Source organism: Neoarius graeffei, chromosome 1 (genome assembly GCF_027579695.1).
Source record: "Neoarius graeffei isolate fNeoGra1 chromosome 1, fNeoGra1.pri, whole genome shotgun sequence".
Classification (NCBI taxonomy): domain Eukaryota; kingdom Metazoa; phylum Chordata; class Actinopteri; order Siluriformes; family Ariidae; genus Neoarius; species Neoarius graeffei.
Genome location: NC_083569.1, coordinates 87135870 through 87152825, shown reverse-complemented (window position 1 = coordinate 87152825; position 16956 = coordinate 87135870). Strand labels below are relative to the sequence as shown.

The 16956-nt window shown below is 40.9% G+C and overlaps 1 protein-coding gene across 4 annotated transcripts in view; it reads left to right on the top strand.

The window, feature by feature from the left end:
• LOC132866538 (butyrophilin subfamily 1 member A1-like) overlaps window positions 1-16956 on the top strand; it is a 164491-nt gene that overhangs the window by 132757 nt on the left and 14778 nt on the right. For all 4 annotated transcript variants that reach the window (XM_060899484.1, XM_060899424.1, XM_060899387.1 and 1 more), the window contains 3 exons: window positions 2782-2814; window positions 5058-5084; window positions 6849-6875. In XM_060899484.1, the coding sequence (XP_060755467.1) occupies window positions 2782-2814; window positions 5058-5084; window positions 6849-6875 (87 nt within the window). The remainder of the gene's footprint in view (window positions 1-2781; window positions 2815-5057; window positions 5085-6848; window positions 6876-16956) is intronic.

Genomic DNA, 16956 nt, shown 5'->3' with positions numbered 1-16956 from the left:
TACAAATTGTAAATAAAAACGGAATGCAATAATTTACAAATCTCAAAAACTGATATTGTATTCACAATAAAACATAGACAACATATCAAATGTCAAAAGAGAGGCATTTTGAAATGTCATGCCAAATATTGGCTCATTTGAAATTTCATGACAGCAACACATCTCAAAAGAGTTGGGACAGGGGCAATAAGAGGCTGGAAAAGTTAAAGGTACAAAAAAGGAACAGCTGGAGGACCAAATTGCAACTCATTAGGTCAACTGGCAATAGGTCATTAACATGACTGGGTATAAAAAGAGCATCTTGAAGTGGCAGCGGCTCTCAGAAGTAAAGATGGGAAGAGGATCACCAATCCCCCTAATTCTGCGCCGACAAATAGTGGAGCAATATCAGAAAGGAGTTTGATAGTGTAAAATTGCAAAGAGTTTGAACATATCATCATCTACAGTGCATAATATCATCAAAAGATTGAGAGAATCTGGAAGAATCTCTGTGCGTAAGGGTCAAGGCCGGAAAACCATACTGGGTGCCCGTGATCTTCGGGCCCTTAGACGACACTGCATCACATACAGGCATGCTTCTGTATTGGAAATCACAAAATGGGCTCAGGAATATTTCCAGAGAACATTATCTGTCGGGGCGGCACGGTGGTGTAGTGGTTAGCGCTGTCGCCTCACAGCAAGAAGGTCCTGGGTTCGAGCCCCGGGGCTGGCGAGGGCCTTTCTGTATGGAGTTTGCATGTTCTCCCCGTGTCCGCGTGGGTTTCCTCCGGGTGCTCCGGTTTCCCCCAAAGACATGCAGGTTAGGTTAACTGGTGACTCTAAATTGACCGTAGGTGTGAATGTGAGTGTGAATGGTTGTCTGTGTCTATGTGTCAGCCCTGTGATGACCTGGCGACTTGTCCAGGGTGTACCCCGCCTTTCGCCCATAGTCAGCTGGGATAGGCTCCAGCTTGCCTGCGACCCTGTAGAAGGATAAAGCGGCTTGAGATAATGAGATGAGATGAGACATTATCTGTGAACACAATTCACCGTGCCATCCGCCGTTGCCAGCTAAAATTCTATAGTTCAAAGAAGAAGCCGTATCTAAACATGATCCAGAAGCGCAGACGTCTTCTCTGGGCCAAGGCTCATTTAAAATGGACTGAGGCAAAGTGGAAAACTGTTCTGTGGTCAGACAAATCAAAATTTGAAGTTCTTTATGGAAATCAGGGACGTCGTGTCATTCAGACTAAAGAGGAGAAGGACAACCCAAGTTGTTGTCAGTGTTCAGTTCAGAAGCCTGCATCTCTGATGGTATGGGGTTGCATTAGTGCGTGTGGCATGGGCAGCTTACACATCTGGAAAGACACCATCAATACTGAAAGGTATATCCAGGTTCTAGAGCAACATATGCTCCCATCCAGACGACGTCTCTTTCAGGGAAGACCTTGCATTTTCCAACATGACAATGCCAAACCACATACTGCATCAATTACAGCATCATGGCTGCGTAGAAGAAGGGTCCGGGTACTGAGCTGGCCAGCCTGCAGTCCAGATCTTTCACCCATAGAAAACATTTGGCGCATCATAAAACGGAAGATACGACAAAAAAGACCTAAGACAGTTGAGCAACTAGAATCCTACATTAGACAAGAATGGGTCAACATTCCTATCCCTAAACTTGAGCAACTTGTCTCCTCAGTCCCCAGACGTTTACAGACTGTTGTAAAGAGAAAAGGGGATGTCTCACAGTGGTAAACATGGCCTTGTCCCAACTTTTTTGAGGTGTGTTCTTGTCATGAAATTTAAAATCACCTAATTTTTCTCTTTAAATGATACATTTTCTCAGTTTAAACATTTGATATGTCATCTATGTTCTATTCTGAATAAAATATGGAATTTTGAAACTTCCACATCATTGCATTCCGTTTTTTTTTTTATTTACAATTTGTACTTTGTCCCAAAGCCCTGTGATGACCTGGCGACTTGTCCAGGGTGTACCCCGCCTTTCGCCCATAGTCAGCTGGGATAGGCTCCAGCTTGCCTGCGACCCTGTAGAAGGATAAAGCTGCTAGAGATAATGAGATGAGATGAGACTTTGTCCCAACTTTTTTGGAATCGGGGTTGTACAACTGTGTGTCATCAGCATAACAGTGGACACTAATACAATGTTTACAAATCATATCACCCAGAGGTAACATATATAAAGAAAAAAGCAGTGGACCCAAGACAGAACCTTGTGGAACACCAAACTTTACCTCAGTACGTCTAGAAATATCACCATTTATATCAACATACTGATGGCGATCAGTTAAATAAGACCTGAGCCAGGAGAGGGCCGTTCCCTTAACTCCCACAACATTTTCTAGTCTATCCAGAAGAATGGAATGATCAATGGTATCAAATGCTGCACTAAGGTCAAGCAACACAAGCAGCGAGACACAGCCATGATCAGACGCCAACAGTAGGTTGTTTACTACTTTAACCAGAGCTGTCTCTGTGCTATGATGAGGTCTAAATCCTGACTGATACATTTCATGGATGTTATTCTGATGTAAATATGAGCGTAACTGCTGATATAACTGACCTGTTATATATACGGAGTCATAACTGACCTGTAACATCATGTTCCACTGTGTGAAGTGTGCTTCATCATTTAACAAATATAGAACATCAGAGGACGCTTGCATTTCATAACCGCAATCTGATGTGTTGTTCATTTACTTTATCATGATATTACACTGCTTCATCGATTTATACTGAATTTACACAGAATACTCAAAACTATTTTCTCTGTTTCAGCCTCAGAGCTTCAAAAGGTGAAGGGATTCGCAGGTGAGAATAAATTTTGTTCTTTAAAATTATAGTGAATAATCAACTGTAAGATAATAAAGCACTCTAAAAGGTCTACACATAAAAAGAAGTGTGTGTGTGTGGGGGGGGGCCTGAAAGGAATTTCAGTAAATACACAAATTACTGATATGAATGATCATTTTAACATACAACATTAGCTCTGCTGTACACTACATGGCCAAAAGTATGTGGACACCCCTCCTAATTCAGCTGTTTCAGCTGCACTCATTACTAACAGGCGAATAAACTCAAGCCCATAGCGGTACAATCTCCACAGACAAACACTGGCAGTAGAATGGGTCGGACTAAAGAGCTCAGTGACTTTAAACACGGCTCTGTCAGAGGATGCCGCTTTTACCACAAGCCAGTTTGTGAAATTTCTGCTCTGCTAGATTTGCCTCAGTCAGCTGGAAAGATATGTTCACACTCACGAGCAACAAAGCAACAGGCAGCCATTCATGTTCTCTATACACACGTGACACAGAGCTGCGATTTCAGCGACAGTGACAACGCGACAAGCAACATGCGAGTTTACATTTTCTCAACTTTATGCAAATTAGGTATGAAGTGGTAAATCCAACCAACTGGCTCAAACGATTCCTCAGACTAATCGTTTGGGACACGTAGTACAATATTTTTTCATTCCCTGCTATTAGGTCCTGTACTGCTTAACTAAAATAAAATGGGGGGAAAAAAACTCATAAGTGGTTTAATTTTAACTGTCATATATGATTTCTCATTAAACCTGTTTTGAGATATTACAAAGAAAACAAGGCAATCAGAGATAGCAGACCTCGCCCCCACAGCATAACGATGATTTCCTCTTGGCTAGAAGGGGGTCATTCAGATTATATTCATGCACTATTTTTTTTCTTATTTGTTTCTTCCATTTCTCCAGTTGAATATAATTTATGTCGGGTTACAATACATTGCTTTATCAATTTTCAAGGGCATCATTAAAGACAGGCAGTGCGGCGCTCGCATTATTAAACAGATCAAAACAAATCGTAGTTCATTTTTTCTCATAAAGCATATTTGTTTGGAAAATATACGTGAAAGTACTCTTTCTCTTCTTTTTTCTTCACACCACAACATAATTAATTGAATGGGTTCCTATGATCACGATACATCAGCCCAACAAATTTCATGTCAATCCGTCCAGTCGTTGCTGAGTTATGAGCGAAAATCTGGGGTGGGACAAATACACGTGCGCGCACGCACACACAGACTCACACACACACAGACTCACACACACACAGACTCACACACACACACAGACTCACACGGTGATCACAATACCTTGCCATCCCACTAGGGGGCGAGGTAACTAGGTATTACAGTTAGCGTGTTGCTAATAGCTAATACAAATACGCATGTTCTGTAACGTGCAACATGCAACCAGATTTTCCTCACTTTTTCCACTTCAATACAATGTTTCAATTGAAAATATATATTTTAAAGACAAGTAAATCATATCTTGGAGTAAATTGTGTGCTGGAGGCGACATTTTGTTCAGCACTCCTTCTCATTGGAGCTGAATGGACGGTACACACCCACCGGCGACAACAGGAGTGCTCGCTCCACGCCCACAAGAGACAAAATACAAGTGACATGAGTGACTTGTCATACGCTAATGTAAACATAGGGCTAGTGCTATTATTGTGAAGCATCAAAGAGCAACAACAGCTTGATCACGTAGTGACAGTCCACACAAACTCCCAGAGCAGGGCCGCTGAGTGCTGAAGCACGGAGTGCAGAAAAACCCTCTGCTGCATCACTCACTACAGAGATCCAAACTGCCTCTGGAAGCAACATCAGCACAAGAAATGTGCATCAGGAGCTTCATGAAATAGGTTTCCATGGCCAACAGCTGCACACAAGCTTCAGATCACTATGCGCAATGCCAACCTCATATTAACACCCATGGTTTTGGAATGGGACGTCCAACAAGCTCAGATACAGGAGGTGTGATGGTCAGGGGTCCCACATACTTTTGTCTATATAGTGTATATAATATTATCCATATGAACCCATTCATGTGTTCAACACCACATTTTTACTCTCTATAAAATGTATAATCATGAAGCAGAAATATCAAGTTAAGTAAAGTGGACTCTGGTTTTATTCAACACGTACAACTAACACCATGGGAAGCAATAACAGTGTATTAAACAGGATCCTACAGGTATGTCTCGTCTTTAATTTGAACTTTTTTCTCTTTTTAGAGCTGCAGAGACAGAGAGTGGAAGACGGTAAGGACATCTGACTTTGTGAAAAGTAATTTGTTAAAAATTGTGAGTAGAGAAATTAGATACATAATATTTGGGACAGCATATTGTTTTTATTTGCCTCTGCATTCCACAATTTTAAATTTGTCCTCAAACCATTGTCACGTGGTTAAAGTGCACATCCTCAGATTTTCATAAAGGGTATTTTTATCCTCCTGAGTTTTACCATGTGGACATTACAGCACTCAGAATTCATTGTGCTGCTGCCATCAGCAGTTCCATCATCAGTGAAGATGAGTGAGCCAGTACCTGAGGCAGCCATACAGGCCCATGTTTAACAGATGAGGTGGTGTGCTTCGGATCTTGGACAGTCCCTTTTCACCTCCACACTCTGCTCTTGCCATCACTCTAATACAAGTTCATCTTGCTCTTATCTGTCCACAAGACCTTTTTCCAGAACGCTGCAGGCTCCTTTAATCACTTTTTACTAAACTATCCTGACCCTCCTGTTTCTGTGGCGAACTCGTGGTTTGCATCTTGCAGTGTCGCCTCTGTATTTCTGTTCATGACGTCTTCTGCAGACATTTTTCACTGACAAATCCACACCTACCTCCTGAAGAGTGTTTCTGATCTGACAGACAGGTTTATGGGGATTTTCCTTCATTATGGTGAGAATTCTTCTGTTATCAGCTGTGGAGCTCTTCCTTGGCCTACCAGACCCTTTATGGTTACTAAGCTCACCCGTTCTCTCTTTCTTCTTAAGAACGTTCCAAACAGTTGGTTTTGCTGAGCCGAAAGTTTGGCCGATGTCTCTCACTGTTTTATTTTCATCTCTCGACCTTTTAACGTGTCCTTGACTTTCACTGGCACAACTCTGTTCCTCGTGCTGACAAACAGTAAAAGACGACTCTAAAGATGACGGCACTAATGAAGCAATTAAACACACCTGAATAATCACCAACACCTGTGAAGCCCCGTGTCCCAAATATTATTAAAAAGTGCTGTAATTTCTACATGGTCAAACTATAATGGATAAACATTTGCTTTATTAAAATCTGAGGATGTGCACTTTAACCACGTGAATTGTCTCATCTCATCTCATTATCTCTAGCCGCTTTATCCTGTTCTACAGGGTCGCAGGCAAGCTGGAGCCTATCCCAGCTGACTACGGGCGAAAGGCGGGGTACACCCTGGACAAGTCGCCAGGTCATCACAGGGCTGACACATAGACACAGACAACCATTCACACTCACATTCACACCTACGGTCAATTTAGAGTCACCAGTTAACCTAACCTGCATGTCTTTGGACTGTGGGGGAAACCGGAGCACCCGGAGGAAACCCACGCGGACACGGGGAGAACATGCAAACTCCACACAGAAAGGCCATCGCCGGCCCCGGGGCTCGAACCCGGACCTTCTTGCTGTGAGGCGACAGTGCTAACCACTACACCACCGTGCCGCCCACATGTGAATTGTTTGAGTCCAAATTTAAAACTGTGGAGTTCAGGGGCAAATCAAACATCTGCCTTTGTCCCAAACATTATGGAGGGAACTGTGTATATTTAGTAAGAGGAACAGATTGAGATTTATATTTCTCTCCTTTCTTTACATTCAGTGTTTTTAGAGAAAATCTACTGATGGCAATAAACTTTTTTTTTTGTACATTGTTTTGTACTTTTGGTCTGTAGTGTAAATATTATTCACATATTAATTAATTTTGTTATTTTTGTTGAATCTAATTGTATTTGGATAAATTAATACAAAATAATATTGTTTTGTATTTCAGAGTTTATAAAGAAATCGTTGTGTGCAGGTAAGAACAATTTGAACTTTTTATCTTCAGGACAGTTAAATCACAAACTCTACTGTGTGTGTGTGTGTGAGAGTGTGTGAGTGTGAGAGATCCTTAAGAAAATAACAGGATATGATTTTGTTTTGAAACAAATGTGCTGAGGGGAAAAAAGACATTAATTTTGAATTCCAAAATTTTTAATGTTCTGTCTGGAAAACTTCAGTGTAACCTGTGTTTAAATCCACAGTTCATTAATCATGGAGTAACAATAGTTGTTATTGGGTTGCTGTGGTTTCCATCACCTACACTGGGAGTTTACTGGGAGTCTGTTAGAAGAAAGAGAAAGTAAAGTCTGATCCTACAGGATTAAACTCACCATTACACTGAACTACAGCTTCACACTTTAGCTCTATAATAGATTTATATGAACACAGCCTCATGATGATAGTTTTCTGTAAATAAGAAAACAATAAGAGATTTGTGTAAAATCTCTGGAGAGATTACAGCTCTCGGCTGGCCCGGGAATGGCTCGGTATTCCCCCGGAAGAGCTGGTGGAGGTGGCCGGGGAGGGAAGTCTGGGCTGCTCTGCTTCTGCTGCTACCCCCATGACCCGGATCCAGATAAGTGGTAGAAGATGGGTGGATGTTTGTGAATTTTTTTTTTAAACTCGCAGTCGGACAGAAAAACACGCAGAATGATATAAAGCGCGAGTCTGTGGGTGAACTGTAACGAGCCCAGTGCTGTAGTCAGGGAGACGCTCTGCTGTAGGGTCATGCAGCCAATCAGCGGCAACCGCATCATGTGACTACAGTGTGACATGCCCCCCGAGTTTTGAGCTCCAATGGGTGAATATATTCTAACCCATTTTGGTGACGTTTCCGTATTACGTCACCAGTGGGCGTGTTCCAGACTCAGTCTCAGGGCCCGTTTACACGAGGACGCTGTCGGGTAAAAACGACTAAATATTTTATCAGAAGTGCCTTTCGTTTACACGAGGACGGCGTTTCCGAGGCTGAAAAACGGATAAAATTGAAAACGCCTTCCAAAGTGGATAAGTTTAAAAACGGCCCCCATTGCGTATCCGTCTAAACTACCCAATACGCGAAACTCTGCTTGGATCTGCTCACGTCGGGTACGCGTTTACGTCATACATGTGTCATATACTGCACATGCCAGCCCGGGAAGTAAGAAAGTAAGTGGGGGTGTCGTGGCTCAGATGGCTAAGGCACCATACCATAAAATCCGGGGACCCAGGTTCGGTTCCGACCCGAGGTCATTTCCCGATCCCTCCCCGTCTCTTTCTCCCACTCATTTCCTGTCTCTCTACACTGTCCTATCCAAAAAAAAAAGTAAGTGCATGTCTGATTACACCCGATCCAACAGACCTTCAAGCTGCTCTGTGTTTCAATGCAGTAGATGTGTTTTCCTGCTCACCCGCCCAGCTGGAGCTCCTCAGTTTGGTGTCGCCAAGTTACACGCACGCGCGCACACGCGTGTGCGTGCACGCGCGCGCCGCCTATTCAAGCCGCTCGTGAAACCATAAACCCGAGACTGAAAACAAAACTAGCAGCCGAACGGGTTTATTTTGCTGAGATGGACACTGCCTTTTCTCTTCTTCACCGAAATAAGAGTGAGTGTTACTTAATAAAGGCAGATTAAAAGAGTTTCGGTTTGCTCCTGCTCCTCCCTCGAGCGCTACAGTACCTCAGCCGGACCGGTGTTCTGTAAAGTTATCCTAGCAAGTTCTCATACAGACCGTTTTATTATTCAAAATAAGTCATTACAAATTATTTGACTCAGCCAAAGACTCGACCAATACGCACAAAACATAAAAATCGGCAAATGCATGAAATTCTCACCGATTTTCTATCAGCCCAGCTGATCCGTGGGACAAAACTACTGTTGAATTTTCCTACCCTCCTAGATTTCGCGCATGCGTAGTAGGCTTGGTAGGATAACTTGACAGAACAGCGGCGCAGATGTGCAGATCAGACAAGACAGAAGACGTTGCGCATGCGTGCAGACATAGCGGAGACATTTATGCGTCACCGTATAGACGCAGATTTCCTCCTTGAAAACGGTCGTGTAGACGCAGAAAAAAGTGAGAACAAAAACGGACTTTTGCGTTTTTGTTTTATACCGTCCCCGTGTAAAGTGGGCCTCAGGTGAACTGAACATGAATGAAGTGGATTATTCAGTCCATCATTATTTTTCCTTTCAAAGATGTTTGGAGGAGAAACTGAAAGTTGATGGACTGAGCACACATTTTCTAAACAAAGTACAAATTACACAAAAGGACAGATGACAAAACTAAGTTTTTGTTTGTTTTTAACAAAAGGGTGAAAACTTTTCTGTGTACCGTGTTTGTTATTCAGATGAAACACAGTTCAGATTCAAAAGACAAACAAGCTTTTATATAAACTTTTTAATTATATATTAGTGATGTATGTTATTTACTGTGGCCCCCAAATAATTTACCACCAGCCACCATCAAGACGCTTATTCAAGTACATTTATGATTTAAAAATGTATTTATACTCCATTACATCAGACTACACACTTCTCACTACTTTTATTTAATTTATTAAATTGCTTTGCAGGCATCAGATTTTTGCGGTTTTTAGACATCTATACGGGTCATTCATGAGATCAGTGTAAATTTGATGAAAAAAGCTGGGGGGTGTTGGTTCAGGTCTGCGATTTGGTCCTCAGTATTACTGTTCAGTCCTGTATGCTTTGAGACTGGCTGTGATTTTTAGCGGTTCCCGGCCCACAGAGTGTTTAAAGTGTTGACGTTTGGTCAGTTGGGATATCTTTGACGAATCCCGGTTCGCGATGTATATTCTATCAACTACGCGGCCTGCACAAAAATGGAGACGGTCATCGGTGCTCGTGATACTGGGGCGATTAAAGAGTTGGATTCTTCCATAAAAAATAAATTTACGGGGTTGTGGTTAGAAGAAGAAATAGAGCGGTGGCTACAATTATCAGCAGTCCATAATTATCGACACCTTTTCAGATTTACCAATAAAAATACAATTTTACAAAGGTGACTTTCAGTTACAACAGTTATTATTGGTTAATTAATCAACCGGAAGACCCGCCTCGCCCTTTGATCTTGTCATCTGATGACGCAGCTCGTTACCCGAGATGGAATTTTTTTAGCACGATCAGCAATTTGAGGAAAACCCGGGCGTTATCATCACAGGTAAGCATGGTGGAAAGATCATGGACATGTTTTTACTGATCAAATTCACCGATATTTCATGATCTCCTTGTCGAAACCTACTTTGTTTCTGACTCTTTCATTTGACAGTCGCCATTTTGTATCTAAACGCGCGTTTGAGAGTCACATGAAGTGTCGATAATAGTGATCACTTTCACCGGTGTCCACCATTATCGACACCCTGTGGAATTAAGGGACGTTTACAACTGTTATGGATCGATCTTTGTGTAACATTTGTTGAAGTACATGAAGTACTTTTAAAAAATATAAGTGCTATGATTTATAATAATTTTTTTCCTGATTCACAGAGTGGCATGTTTATAGAGTATTTGGAATCCAATTGCAATAAATAGAATTAGAACAGAATTGAAGTCCTAACATATAGAAAATTACATGCTTGAAATCGTCAGATTTTATTTCATTCAGAATTTTTTTTTTTGCAGTTTGTTGTAAATATTGACCATATTACAATATCAGTAGACATTTTATATTTTTAGATCTAAATTTAAAATCTCAATGAAAAAAAAATCAGTTGCTTGAAAATACTGAAGCTTCACCAACCTGAGCATTGTTTGAACTATTGGTAAACTACAAAACTAGAAATTAATACAAACAACAATGAATGATTAACAAAATGTGATCTAGAAAGTGGAGCAAAAAGATTTTCTGACAGGTTAAACATTATCAGTTCATTTGTTTACAAACATTAGTACAGTGGCCGGGAAGTGCAAAACAAAATTACAAACTGTAAAACACTTTTACATTTATTAAAACAAAATTACATTGCCAAAACACTTTTACCAAGGACAAAACAAATTTACATCTTAGAAAACAAACTGACAAGATGTGAAACACTTTTACGAGCGCTGAGACAAATCTACAAGTGGAGAACACTTTTACGAGTCCCGGAACAAATTTACAAACGAAAATCTTGACGGAAGGGGAATGTACCAAATGCCGCAAGTGACCTGGAAGTACGGTGGCCGGGAAGTGATGGAGTGAGCGGTCAAGTCGTGTCGTCTTCTATGGAGTTTATGTTGAAAGAACTTCAGCTATGACTGAATGATGTTTTGCCCCTTTTGTGGAAAACACACGAACTACTTAACACTGCTTTGCTTTTCGTGTGGACGGTCTCTAGAGGTTTTAAAAGGACACGGGCCAGATATGCCTTGCCATGATGTACAATATTTGAATGAGGGCCACTTGTATGATGTAATCATGGGTATGATGTCAAGCTGACATAGTGTAAACAAACATCAGCTTGAGGACTTTTAAAAGTAGTCAATGAAGCCGGTTTGTACCGCAGAAAGGATTATTCCTCTGCAAACGCGATAATTAACGCCATCAGATTGGAACTTTGTGGACCTGGGCAGCTGTTTGGCTGCCGCACGATGTGGCAGGTACTCGAGCAAAAGTACAATCTTCGAGTGAGAGATGTGATGAATTTGCTCTGGGACCTTAATCCTCGAGGGTGTGAGAGGAGAGCACACAGAAGGTTCTTATAAGAAGAACCTACCACTCAGTGGAACCGAACTACATGTGGCACGCTGATGGTTATGTTGTTGGGTTTTCTTCCTGCATTTTTTTAATGTATGCCAAGAGATGACCATGTTGTAATTTGGTGCTCTATAAGTAAAATTTTCTAGCCTGAGAATCATGTACATTTGAAAATGCACTTTTGTTGTTTTAAAATGGATTGAGAAAATCTCATGACCAGTCTATCACAGAAATAATTAAAAGGCGATATCTGAATTTTTGTTGTTTATTAATGTAACATTTGGTGAAGAGGTATCCGAATCAGTTGGAAACATCACAGGGAAAAGTGAAAATGCATCTTGACAAACTATGAAACCAGACCGTGGTGAGCCCCGTCATCTGATTTGGGGTGAAACATTGCTGTCTAAGTGTCTGAATCTGTCACCCACAGCTGGACAGTGGTGTACATTGTACAGTGAAAAACTGGAATGCTACAGTTAATAGCTGTTACTTTACATTGCTGTGTGTTTTTTGTAAATGTTTTCACACTGACTGCAGCCAGCTCCTCTTCCTCAACATCTGGTGCGTACAGGTCTGTGTATTTACTGTTGGGAAATTACCATTTTCATGTTAAAACATCTTACAAACACTAATTTCTTTCCCATGGAATCCATGAATTAAAATTGAGTTCTTATTTTTTTTTTACTTCCCTGTAACAAGAAGTCTTGTCTGGATTTGTTTCAGGTGGATCCAGATCCTCAGTATCAGATCTTACTATCTGAAAAACAATTTAAAATGTATGAAACAACACTGAAAGCAAGAAACATCAGGCTGCCACACTCTGCCTTAATACCTGTCCAGGCTGATTTGTGGCTGAATGTCCCGGTCCGTCTCGGAAACATGATAAAATTCAGAAAATTACTACGTTCATGATACAGGCTACAGTAGAGCTCTGAGTAACATTTAGTAGTCAGAGGAACTGTAAGATTTATAAATAAGAGATTATTTTTTGTTATTAATCACATTACATGTATAGTGTTTTCTGCTACATGTTCATCAAAGCAAATGCTCTGGGATAATCACATCAACAATTTAAAGATAAATTACTGATTGTATAAAAGTGAGCACTTACCTTTCATCATCAGGTTTGTGTTGGGGAGTACTTTGGTTTTGTGGTTCAAAAACCTGAGAGGAAACGCATACAATTATCAACAATTTTTAACAGCTTCCATTATTGTTCCCTTCCCACATACAGTACAGTATATATCGATGGTGAAAGGTTGTCCGTGTTTCTGATAGTAACTGCAAAATAATCAAAACAAGCCTTGTTCTTCTAAAATATAGACCAGGACGTAGGTTTTACACTTAAAATGTAGATCCAATAAATGAATGAATACATGCATACTTATTTTTAAAAAATTAAATACATAACAAATGTATGTACCACACTGTCAGCTTGATTGAATTTACCTGTGCTCCTTGATGTGATGACAATCTCAGAATCAGAGTCTGACGTATCATCCACTGTTGTAAAAACAAAAAAAATCTAACAGATTATTATGTATCCTGCAGTAGAGTATGTAATTATGTAAAAAATATTGAATCATGAGCTCCACAAACCTCCTTTAAAGTGTCTTTCTATGTAAATGAAAAAGTAATCCTGGAATATGCTTTTCCTGTTTCATTTTTATATTCTGGCAGTTTGAATGGCCTTTCTGACCCAGGCACATGGATCACCTCTGAGCAGTCTAGAGAAAAGAATATACAGTCCATCACGCATGCCCTTGTTGAAATTTCGCATTTTCTGGACAGCTTGTTTCAGTAGATCAGGTGCTGCTACCTCCGGGTCTGTAAATAACGGGAGTGTTTTCCCTCTTAGAGCTTTTAAATCAGTTCCATGTGGCACCATCAATTTTATGTTTATCTAGTAAAATAATAGAAAGATAAAATTAATTTCATATATCATGCACAGATAAAATATGATATACAGTTTTGCAATGCTATGTATAGAACAGCCAATACAGCTTACCTGGACACGTTTCCTTCCTTGTTTTGGCCGATATCTTCCTTTCAGCCCACAGTTACAGGACTGTCGTTCTTCTGTCTTTGAGCTTCTGTACTCCAGGAACTGTTTATATGATGGACACGGTTATTCTGCTGGAATGGACAGAGTTCCATTTTGTGGTTCATGTGTTTTCCACAAAAGGGGCAAAACATCGTTCAGTCACAGCTGAAGTTCTTTCACCATAAACTCCATAGAAGACGACACAGATCGACCGCTCACTCCATCACTTCCCGGCAACCGTACTTCCAAGTCGCTTGTGGCATTTGGTACATTCCCCTTCTGTCAAGATTTTCGTTTGTAAATTTGTTCCGGGACTCGTAAAAGTGTTCTGCCACTTGTAGATTTGTCTCAGCGCTCGTAAAAGTGTTTCACATCTTGTCAGTTTGTTTTCTAAGATGTAAGATGTTTTCTAAGATGTTTTGTCAGTTTATTTTCTAAGATGTAAATTTGTTTTGTCCTTGGTAAAAGTGTTTTGGCAATGTAATTTTGTTTTAATAAATGTAAAAGTGTTTTACAGTTTGTAATTTTGTTTTGCACTTCCCGGCCACCGTACATTAGAATTATTTCCTCATTTACGTAAGCACCGACATTGATATATTTATATAAAAGATATTTTGTACTAAATATAAGTCTATGTAAAACTAATTTTGAATAAAAAACTGTTTTGTTTTCACTTAATACCACATACCGGTTGTTTATTTATTTCAAAAAATATGTGTCAGCCCTGTGATGACCTGGCGACTTGTCCAGGGTGTACCCCGCCTTTCGCCCGTAGTCAGCTGGGATAGGCTCCAGCTTGCCTGCGACCCTGTAGAACAGGATAAAGCGGCTAGAGATAATGAGATGAGATGAGATGAGATCATCTGGGTGTCGATAATTGTGGAACGGTGTCACGTGATCTGATACTCTAAGTCAGGGGTGTCAAACATACGGCCCGCTAGATGGTTTAATCCGGCCCCAGACTTGTAGAGAGAAAATTTCTAAGGATGTCAAAAAAAAGTAAATCTCTAGCCCATTCCTGTGACGACTTATGAATTTTTAAAGAAATAACCGAAATGCTCAATGCTTCTTTTTTTTTTTTTTTTTGAGTGGGCACCCTGTTTTATTTATTTTATTATTATTATTATTTTTTTTATTTGCTAACAAATACAAACAAATACAAAGTAAAAAGGACAGAATGAAACAAATCAATACATACACATGACATACAACAGACGCACTGACGTAACTAACAACAATTTCAAAGGCTGGACAATACTACTAATATGTTAACAAAGAGATGTAACAGAACACATGGAGACAAATTCGACAAAGATAAACAAGAGCTATATTGCTGTATAGAGGAGGATGGGTGGGGTTGATTAGGGGTAATAAATGTGCATATGAGATAGAGGAGGGTAGGTGGGGGAGATTTGGAGGGGTTTTGGGCCTTGAATTATGGGTGAAGGGACAGTGTGTATATGTTGGGGGGGAGCGGGATATGTGAAAGTAAGCACGTGTGTGTGTGTATATGTAAGCAGTGCTGGTCTGTGTCGGGCCAGGGAGAAGGAAACTGGATCATAATGAAGGAGAGAGGGGGAGGGGGAGTATTATTTTATTTGCTAATCATTTGTGTTAGTAAATTTTTTATAGATAGAAATTCTAAAAATAATAGTTATTTAATAGTTAATTATGATGACTACCTGAGCACCTGTTCATGGCTATGGTGCCAGCCCCCCCTGCCCAAGCTGATTCATGATGGGACGACAGAGGGGAGGGGGAGGTACTGCATGAGGCAGGGCTCCGGGCCCTGACGCCCCATGCACCGACACCAGCCCCCCATAGCCTCCGCACAACACGCCCCACCTATCCTATATATGACTGTATATGACAAGAATGTGTGCCTTCTCTAAAATGTACTGCATTAAAAGAAGAGATGTATTTGCATTAAAAGAGGCAAGGAGTGCAGCGAAGCACCTGCAGAGGTTTCCCACATGCACTCCTCCCTTACCCTAGTCTATCATGTTGTTCTTATTGCAGGTGTACAAATGGTGTGTGCTTCCTAATGTGTAGAGCATTTAAAAGAGGATAAGGCGCACTGTGCAATACCAAGAGTAGGCAGGTATCAGAGTGCATGCGTGGGGTGGGCGGGGCGCCGAGAAAACCTCGGGACCCTGACCCGGAGGGGAACCCTGACCCATCAACCCTCCCAATGGCACCAACCAATGCCAGTCCCACCTGACAGCCAGACAGGATGGGGCCGACCACGCCATCCCAGAAGCCCAGGTATAACAAGAGTAGATGAAGTGGGGGAGGGAAGATGGTAGCAGAGGGAGGGAGGGAGTGGTGGGAAAAATTAATAAATGAAGTACATAAACAAACAGAGAAGAGATTCCAGCTTCCATCCTCCCTTCCCTAATATGTATGGCTAAGTATTAACGATTATGGAAGGATATTTGAGTGTGGCGTTGGGACTGGGACTCAATGCTCAATGCTTCTGATATGCCCGCTGACATCCAACTCGAGATAATTGACTTGCAGTGTGATTCTGATATGAAGCAGAAATTTGCGTCGGTGGGCTTAGGACACGTTTTATCAATATCTCTTGCCAGGGTACCCCAAATTAACATCCCTGGCTGCAAAGGTTTTATCCATGTTTGGGACTACCTATTTTTGTGAACAGGCGTTCTCTGTTATGAACCTCAACAAAACAAAGCACCGCTCAAGGTTATCAAACGCACACTTGAATGACATTGTGAAATGTGCTGCTACTCAGGATTTGAAACCTGATATTGATGCCCTCATGAAGGCTAAAAGATGCCAAGTGTCAGGAGCCAGCAGCAGCCGATAGACTTGGTGAGGGAAAGCGGGGAGGGAGGTTAATGAGCATTAAGGCCTGGGCCTAATTCTTGTAATGTTCACAAATGTTTGCAGTCTGAAGAATGCAGTTCTTTGAAAATAAGATTACTCTGGTTTCACTTTAAAAGACAATGAATATTGTGCAGTGTATCATTCTCAGCTTCAGTAGGCCTAGCCTACAAAATAGTTTGATCTGATGTAGCCTAATCGTATTGCTCATGCACTGCTATCACTTTTATGTTTGTTAATTTAATTTTATTTTTCATAAATTTGCACATTTAGGCAGGATGTTTAGGCTACTTTCTTCATAGCTCCCACTTGAGTTTAGTGTGGGGAGTTGGTTCAGGTTGTCAGATGTAAAAATGTATTCACTCAACTCTATAAAAATAAACCAGTTGTTTGAGAGTGAAATGCATTTTATTTCAAATCCATTGGCCTCTCTGTGAATAAATGTGTAATAATCTCGATCCCTTGTGATCAGTGATTATGTCGGCTA